We start from the raw sequence: 9963 nt of genomic DNA, 5'->3' as shown, positions 1-9963 counted from the left end.
CTATCATGGACAAGACAATGTGTTAAGTACGTCAAGAAACTTACTTGTATCCAGATTCTGTCATTTTTAACGATTCGGTATTGTGTTATACTTATTGCGCGAGGACAATATAACTTTTGACATACTTACTTCTTGACATTGTCGTCAAAAGTAACAGAATTGGGGTATTGGATGATGTAGAACAACGTTGCGTTCAATCATAAATCGGTTATTTTACATAACTATCGTGAAAACTAACTTCCTCTTCTAAGTAATTACGAATAAATAATAAAGATATTATTGAGTCTGTAGAACTAAATTTTTTTGCGACAAAAATGAGAATAATTGATAAAATCCTGATTTGAAGATCAGTTGTTCTATCTAAGCAGCCACGGAAGCTTTGAAATGTAATCCTCTCTGTACGCTGCTGCAATATTTCATCGAGCTTTACGAGAGGATGCAGGTTTCCCTTGTTAACACATAATCTCACCTTGGCCATGTCCGTTATAGTGTTGGCGTTGTCCATCAATTTACGCTGATCCATTTTCACCTTTCTGAGTCTGAAATTTCGAGGTAGTTACGAGACAGGGTATGATTACGCACTGGCCTAACTATGGTGACCTGACGGCCCGGAGTGATATCGACTTACGCGTATATGGCCAACAGGAATTTCCGCTGATGGGTCCTCACGCGTCCGGGATTGACGCGTTTCACCAAGCGGGTGTGCTTGTAAATCAGCCACGTTTCCCGCAACACGTTCGCCGCGGCGTTCTTTAACTGTAACAGAGCAAACGTTTATTGTCACTCAAAGCTCCCTTCAACACTGAACCTTCCGTCAGTATCTAACAAAGTCTCTGGTATCATATCAATATTGTATTGGAAATATATTCTCACCGCTCTTAAGGTTTTAAAAAGTTTTTCAAGGTTTCCATCTTAGACAATGAAGAGATCATTTATTACGTCCTCAGGGTTACATAATTTTATTTATAGGCTAAAAGAATGCCTGCTGTAGGATATATTTATATATGTGCTTTCTCAGTTCGAAAAGGAATTATTCAAACTATATTCGCTGAGTAAACATTATGTTATAGCAATAATTGCATAGCTCGTTAACTATGACATTCAATGTCACGGTCAATTATTCCTTTCAGAATCTTGAGGAGGATTGTCTCAATAAATAATTAAAGCCCCATTGGGAACATACGTTCTATATGCGTATTTTGGCCTCGTATGAATGTCAATTAAAATGAAAAAAATTGCAAGATCACGTTTCTCTCTTGTTAATTACATACTGTCAAGTATATTGTCAAGGAAAAAGAGCATTACGCTCGTTATACAAATCTTACATGGCCCAGAGAAAAAAAGTGATCCGAGAGGACTGACGTTTGTTTTGTTGCCGCGCTGATGGGATCAGATCGATTCCGCTTATGCAATGACGTGAAAAAAAAGCGATATGCGTTTGAGGGTTAAAACAGCGTAAAAAGACCGTCGATACAGTCACGTGTATAGCTCTACGTTACCACTCCTTGATATTTGCAAAGTTTATAAATAAACGCTGGCTAATAATTATTTCAGTAGCCGTATGGTTGAAGGCTTCGATCCGGAGGTGGAGAGAAGCGGTCGTACTTATGCAACCACACGTTCACGTCGTGCGGAACGTGCGATCAATCTAAATCATAAATGGAATATTTCGAGTTACGGTTTCAATTAAAGCGGTTCGTCGGAATATTACAAAAAAAAAAAATATTTTTAGACGTGCCTTTTTATTTCTGAATAATTTCGAAATATTTCTAAATAAAGTCTGTCTGCCTTCGCGTGCGGTAGGATTGCAAATCGCTGCATTAACTCTTTACTTCTGACATCAGCCGATCGATTATGTCACGATCTGCGGAACATGTACAACGAGTTGTCAAGAGTCTCCTCGTAGAGAAACTAACGATGAAAATGTCCATTTTTCCAGCTCCTGCGTTGTTCTTCGAATTCTAAATTAGTGCTGAATTTCCCAAGTGACTTGTGGGTTCATTGATTTTGTTTTTGTCCTTAAAACTGAATTGCCATTAAGAACGTAACTTCCAAATCTCGTGTCCCAAAGCGCTTGAAACTGCAAGTTTTTGTCCTAGCTCCTAATATTCACTATTTAACTCCCAATTGCAGACGGCCGACTTTTCAACTTATAATTTAAGTTCAATGAAACACGCCGGTGAATTATGATGTCTATTATTATTATAAAGTGTCCCAGAAATGGCAAAATTTTCCGTGCGATATATGTATATCAGAAAGCGAGTTTTGCAGCAAACGTTTTATTATCGTGACTTCCTTCAAGCCACCTTTTTATTTATTTAGAAGTTTGTTAAGATTAAATCGATCGATGTCATGTTCTTTTCGTGATCATGAAAGTTAAAATGACACATTAAGTAGTCGATTGTTCATCCCAATATAGTCAATACCATTTTGTATTTTGTTCAAAAATCAATTGTTAAAATTTTTGTGCTAAATTTTTAACATATCCGCGAGTTAATTTAATGCGATTGTGTTATTTGAATCTTTGATGTTGAATTAATATTCAATATTTCTCTGTCATAATGTTAAGAATAACACAATTTATAAATAATTGAGCAAATTATATAAAAATAATGTTAAAAAATGTAAATTTTAAGATAAATGAATAAAATATGCTTATTTAACATATTATAAATGTTAATTTTATTGAAATGTATTAATTTTACTAAAACATATTAACATATTGTAAATGTTTATTAATTCATTTTTTTATTAAAAGAATATATTTTCACAATTTGATTACAAAATTTATATTATATTTTTGTGATAATTTTTATATAATGCTTGTATTGCTTTCTAATATATTCAAATTGTGTTAAATAAACAGAAATTTAGATAGATTGTTTAGAATACGTCAAATATGTTAAATTTAAAACAAATTTTCTAACTACGAGAGAAATGTCGCATTTATTTATCTGAATGGACAATTCGATAATACTCTTCACGTGTTTACGACACGCATTTTGTTTGACTCGTTTAATATAAAAAAATTGTGAAAAATGTTCAAGTATTTAAGTTTCTCGAATTTAAACTTCTCAATTCGAAATTCTTACAGTTGTTATATTTCTAAACTCTACCTCATGGATTTTCTGTAGTTCTCAAACTTTTCTTTCGCACATTTTTATTGTTCTCATCACATTTTGAATTTCTTTCTTCGAGATTAAATATCCAAATTTTCGAGATTATTAGGTGGCATTTTTAGATTTTTGGATTCGCATTCTCCCAGATTCTTAGAATTCGTCCTTTTCGCTGTTTCTCTTCTTAGAATTCTGACATCCGTCGTCGCGGACTTTTAATATTATCTATCTCTCTACCGCCATATAAAAATTAAGAATTCAGATTAGCAATGAAGGGAAAGTTCTGCCTAAAGGTCAAACCGACTTCATGTAGTCTGCTTATTTCCGAGACAACCTTACTCGCAGTGGGATACTTTCTTATTACGTGCCAGAAAATTACGTCACACTATATATACATAGAGAGTGATATCCATCATGCTCTCATTACGTGCTTAATTCGCTTTCCTGATTCTTGCGGAATACTCTCAGCGAGTGTAATTTCGAAACCACCTTTGCAATTACGTCTATTACTGCTACTGTTCTCTTTGTTTAAGAAATTTTATACCATCTTTAGTTGAAAGCCAAGCATTACCTCTATCATCATTAGAGACTTTTTACCGTAAAAATCAAAACGTTAAAAACTTTGAGAATTTTGCAATTTAAATTTAAATACAAATAATAAGTAAATTGAGAAATTTTTAAAATTTCGCGAGCGTTAATGAGTTCATTAATTACTCATCTCAATAATGGCCAAAAGATGATTTGATATAACTACTTCTTTTATTACTATTTGTCGTCTTACTTTGGAAACTTATTTACTATATATATCATTAAAATTTGGCTCCCTTAATTCAGAAACTTGCGCTGGATATACAAGAACATCGCATAGTTAATTGTTACAATACAGAAAAGTAATTTAAATATTTTTGTAAAATTTCTAGCTTAATCTTCTGTATTTAAACAAGGATAGTTATTTGAACAAAAAGAAATGTTACTTTACATCATCCCACTATATTATTTACATGAATTCTGTTTAATTCTTTGTATTTTGAATTACTTTTTTTTAACCAAATTGATTTAACGATGATAAGAGTACATAATATTATTACTTCACGAAAAGTTTTGCAAAACCTGCGATAACAAGTCTGCAAATCAAAAACTGAAAATCGATTTTTCTGAAAATATTTAAGCTACATTTTACGAGCTAAATGAATGTTTAAACAAAAAGTTTCAAGCAAAAGAGCAGGCATATATCTCTTCATTATATCGGTCGATACAAAAGTGGTACGTACTATTGTAAAGCTATTATAGATTAGTATAGACTAATATGAGACTAGAATACCAGTTCTCTTTATAAATTCCAAGTACTTTCTTTGTTCGATCCGACTATTTGCTAATCTTTTACAATCGTCTTTTTCCAACGTATACTTTACGATCAATAATTTTAGATCAGAGTATTTCTGTTGTATTAGGAGTCTGTTATATTATTTATTATTTTACATTCGTTAATTGTTGTGTAAGTGTTGCGAGCGTTTCATCGCGGCAACGTAACTTCCTTTTCTCTGTATTACTATAACCGCAAAGCGGTTTTACTATTAACACAAAGGTCTTACGATGCAATGGCTAGGACGGAACGCCACAGACAATGGCCTTACCCTTTTCGTTAATTGTGTGTCCATCATAAAGTTGTGCACGTGCTTCTCCGCCCGCGTAAGCTCGAGCTTCCTGGAGACGACTGCCACCAGCAAAGCGGTGCACCCCGCGCCCTGAAATTTCGGGAAAATGCAATTTCTCGTGAGCTTCTCTTTCACATAAAATTTGTAGATCCTGAAACTTCCACTTTCCGTGCACTTCTTTTAAGAACCTTAAATATATACGTTCGTTTTCCGGGAGAATCTTTTTCTGATCCCTCAATCCTTCAAGCTAGTCTCAAGTTGAATGTAATGAAAAAAATCGTTTTGTTTTATTCAAGATATGTTCTAATAGCGACAGCTTCTTACGGTCCTTCGTAGGTTCTTTAATATCTTTGGAAGGTCTCCCCTTCGAGAGTTCGAAAGTAAGAAGTAATCAAACTTAAGAAATCTGATCAAAAGAATATGGTGAGTGAACAAATGCGTATGCCATTGAGCTAAAAATTAAGGTCGCCGATAAAAAGAATTTTCGAAGACAGTCCAAGACCTATAAAAAATCGTAACGATTTCCTTGCAAATTGTAAAATAGAATAAGCGAAAAAAAGAGAAAAAAAAGAATCGTTTTAGTTATTAGTTGACTCAATGCGATATTTCGATTTGTACAATATTTAGTATAATGAAAAAAATATTATGATTAATCCAACAAAAAGACCCAATCAGAATGGCATTTTGATAAGATTAAACAGAATTTTTCGTCTCGCTAAAATGCTATTCTAGTTGTACCTTTTCGTTAGTTTAACGAGAATATTTTTCCCGCATGCGGAAAAAATTTTTGATATTTGTGAATCTAATTGCATGGCTTATAAAATTATAATTGCTTTGGGAAACATATATTTTCTTTTGGCACATAGAACATAATTATTCTTACTAATTAAACATAATTATTATTACTAATATTACAGCAATAATAATTACAAAAATGGAACTCCTAACCATGCAATTGTAGTCACAAATACTAAAAATTGTTCTCTCAATGTCAATATAATTGAGAGAAAAGTTTTTGAAAAGAAAAATTTCAAATAATAATTTTTATCATAATAGAGTTAATTAATTAAATTGATTTTTATTAGGTAAAATCTGTCTGATTAATCACTAAATTATCTGTTCAATTGTAAGGAAACGACGCGATTAGAGAGAATTGTTTTTTATTTGCTGCTTGCAACTAATAGCAAAATTACACTAAGTGCAGAGTAATTTCACAGAATTTACGAGATGCATTTACAACATTATATACTCTAATATAGACAAATTATTTGTATTTGTAACTAACTGTAACTGTAATTACATGTTACTATAATTATAATTGTTGTTGCTGTAATGTTAGTAATAATAACTGTATAATGTAGAGTTCTATCAATAAATATATGTTTGACAATCAAAACTATATACTGAAAGAAAAGATTGGTTGAATATAACATAACATTTTTAATTGGCTGCAGCAACCTGCCAGTCTTTTCTTTTATCATTATATAAAAATGCAGTTACCTTTCTCATGAAAGGGGTTTCGGAACGTATTGTAAATTATGTTCGTGGCTGAATTTCCGGAAACAACTTGGAAAGCGGAAGTTTCCGAGGAATTAGCTCGTGTTGTTGGAACTAGCGCTGGTCAAAGCTTGGCGCTAACCACGAGTGCTAACGGATTAGTGGGGAGCGGCTGGATGGAACAAGATTGGGAAGGAAGCGATGGATAAGGGATAATGGATAGGGAAGTGTGATAATATAATAAGGAACGGCTCGGGCGTTCTCCGAGGGAGCGAATGGACGTGGCGTTTATTGCGTCTTTAAGCAATGCCTTTAATTACTAGCGGTTACTGTGCGATCGTAAACTCGAAAGCGCCGAAACCTGATGGCGGTGCACAAATCACGGACAAGCGATCTACAACGCGGACCGGCACACGAGCGAGATCGATCGATTGTCCACTCAGTAGAGTGACGCTCATTACGCTTGTCCAGCAGTAATGAAGCTTGGAGCTTAATGCACGAGTTACATCGGGTTACATGCCTGCGGAGTCGCGCGTCTCAACTCGGTTGCGGTCGCGTATATTGTGCCCCGGTAGTTTGTGGTAACTACGGTAAGGATTAATGACCGGTGTAATCGACAATATGGCGCGCGTAATCCAACAATCGTAATTTTCGACGTCCTTATCAAAACAATTTTGTTAAGACAAGTCGCGCGTTTAAGCACTGAGAGAAAAATGTGTAGTATTTGTGATTATAATTGAACAATAAAATAAATAATACTTTTATTGTTATTTTTATAATCATTTTACTGCAATAATAATAACTTCATATTTATAGTTCTATTAAAAAATTATTGTATATTATCATGATGATTTCAAATTTAATATAGTAAAATATCAAGATATGAAATAAATAAAACAAATATTTTTATGTATTAAGTGCAATCACTTTAGTGAATATAATTGTTTGTTTAACATGTGCTTGCAATTTATGTAAATAACAACTAAAAAATGTATAAAAGAAAAATAAAGAACAATTATTTTCACAATATATTGTATGATTATGTAGAACCACTATATAGTTAAATTATGATAATTGCAATCATTTTTTTCTCTCAACAAAGAAATCCAAATATCTCCTTTTTTTTCATTTAAGAAAATAATTTTAATTAAAATAAAAATATACAATTACTTTTGAGTTAAATCTTTCTTGTAACAGCATTACATTTCTCTCGCGAATCGTCATTGTACGTTTGACAGAAGATGCTTTATCAACGTTACCGCGTCTCTATTACAGGATCAACGTCGCAAGTAATGCATTAAATAATCGATAAGAATTTGCAAGAACGATAAGAATCTTGATTTGTATAAGCTAAGTTTATGTTCTGCATTATTCTCATCCTTACCATCATTCCGGTGGAGACGGCTATACCTCGACCGCAGTATGTATTGGGCACGATGTCACCGAAACCGACACTCAGGAACGTGATGGCGATGAGCCACATGGCGTTGAGGAGATTTGCATGTTCCTCATCGTGGAATCTGCGGTAGCAAAGTGACAGACGCATTACTTTAATTAATTGATGAAGCGTGCGTGCGAAGATGAATGTCTTGATATCTTACGTTTCTTAAACTCTTAGATTCTACGAATTGAATATTTCAGACCTTAAGATACTCGAAACTTCAAGACTTTAGATTTCTAAAAGGATTAAAAATTATAGATACTCTATTCAGAAACAGATAATCTCTTTTCGAACTATCCTTAAGAGGATATCAAGAATAATTAGATTCAGAGCACTGTGTAATGATTCCTTTCATGCGCTTTAATTGATATTAAATTGTGGGAAACAGTCATTTCAAGATATCTGTTTTAATGTTCGCGATATTAGAAAGACATTACGGTTTAAATTATCGAATTCCTCGATTCCTCTTTTTATTGGCGACTCGATACGTCCGTTTTGTCGTAACCGGTGTTTAATCTTCACCGGAGAGCTGAGCGACCGCTCTAGGATGGGCTAATGCAGAATGAAAGACAACATTATGCCCCCCACGAGATTCATTATCGGGCGCAAAGAGGATTGAGATGACAATGCGAGTGACGTGCCAGGCTGTAATCCAACGTCGTAAAGCTTTAACGGCTTTAACGGCCTCGTTACACGGTTGATGTTACATGATTTCTCCTTTGACTGGTAAAACCATCTTTTAGAGCTCATTAAGAGTTCCGGCTTTTGATATCTCGGTCGGTTGATTATTTCGGCTTCACCGGACAACAAATTGTAATCACGAAAAATCCTAACCAAGGCTACATCTCTATTGATTGTTGTCGGTGTCATTATGTGTTGTTGCACAGCTTTTTCACCATACAAAATATCTGCAACGATATATAATGCCACCGACACCTATCGATAGACGTATACAAAATAGATACTCCAGATACCAAGCTGACGTTACTCGTCATTTTGATATCAAAAGGACATTAAAGACCTTATTTTCATGTCAAAATAACGTCAGCTGCTACCTGGAAAGATGATATATATATATATATATATATATATATATATATATATATAAAGAATCGTATATTCTTCACTAAGGGAAAAATTTTGTAAATTACTGCTATAATATAAGTAATAATAACTATGTATATGATAGTTTATCAACAAATATATTGTTGACAACCAAAAATGAATTGCATTACCCATTTTTCTCCGCTTGTAGCAGCATTTTTCATGTTAAATATTAATTTGTAATAGAACACAGCACTTATAACCCATTCATACAATAAAAATTTTGGCACTTGTAACGTTTTGCGATGACACACTTCAATTAATATTATTAATTAACATAAATTAAATGGATCTTACAGATCTAATATCAGTAACTGTATTACAGATTTTGGTTTTAGCTTCGGAAGATTAATATTTTTAAATCGTAGCGCAATCACATTTTACTATTGTAACAAAAATTAATGACAAAAAAGAAAATCTTTTCAATGAGATTAACTTGTGTAACGAACTTCCACTCCCACTTGGTTCCGATAAAATTGATGACTTGCGCTTAATGTAACGAACGGTCCATTCCATAGAAACCCCATGAAACGGATTATTCTCGTAGTAACGCTGATTGTATGACTGATTGTTAACCGCGTGCCGTGAAAATCGCTTTATTGTCCTGGAAATTTGTGCGGCCATGTGCAGATGCACACTGAATAAAATATCATTCGTATTTCGTGACAATTTCCGGTCCCATAATCCGAGAGTAAAATTGGCCGCGGGGCCCGCACAATGCATACGTTGATGTGAGAGCAAAATTATCAAATTGATTTTTTAATTTTGAATTTAGATGCAAATACGCGACCGCAAATTCGATAATCTCGAACCGCACGCGTTAATTGAATAATACAACTTCGCTGATCGATATCATACACGATGATTTATTTTGTAAAATGGATTCGGAAATATTAATTTATTTTTGTTAAATAAACATTCTATACGCAGTTTACGAGAAAACTGATAGCAGCGGAAATTCATAATAATGATTGATAATGATAATCATGAAGCATAATTTATTACTATATGATGCACTGAAAATCATGACATTAAACTTTATTAAATACCGCCAACAACGTTTACAAAATAGAGATTTAAATAAATTTAATACAACTATTACTATAATGTTTCACATGATATATGTTTGAATTGACAGTAATGGAAATTG

The 9963-nt window shown here is 33.3% G+C and overlaps 1 protein-coding gene across 2 annotated transcripts in view; it reads right to left on the bottom strand.

Moving 5' to 3' along the window:
* LOC105152105 (small conductance calcium-activated potassium channel) overlaps window positions 1-9963 on the bottom strand; it is a 212826-nt gene that overhangs the window by 15342 nt on the left and 187521 nt on the right. For both annotated transcript variants that reach the window (XM_087415072.1, XM_087415071.1), the window contains exons 7-10: window positions 7653-7788; window positions 4751-4861; window positions 629-756; window positions 470-539 (exon numbers count right to left, since the gene is read on the bottom strand). In XM_087415072.1, the coding sequence (XP_087271198.1) occupies window positions 470-539; window positions 629-756; window positions 4751-4861; window positions 7653-7788 (445 nt within the window). The remainder of the gene's footprint in view (window positions 1-469; window positions 540-628; window positions 757-4750; window positions 4862-7652; window positions 7789-9963) is intronic.

The sequence above is a fragment of the Acromyrmex echinatior genome, chromosome 17, assembly GCF_024713525.1.
Source record: "Acromyrmex echinatior isolate Ae372 chromosome 17, ASM2471352v2, whole genome shotgun sequence".
NCBI lineage: Eukaryota > Metazoa > Arthropoda > Insecta > Hymenoptera > Formicidae > Acromyrmex > Acromyrmex echinatior.
Note: the sequence above shows the minus strand (reverse complement) of the source record. Positions and strands in the feature narration are given on the sequence as shown.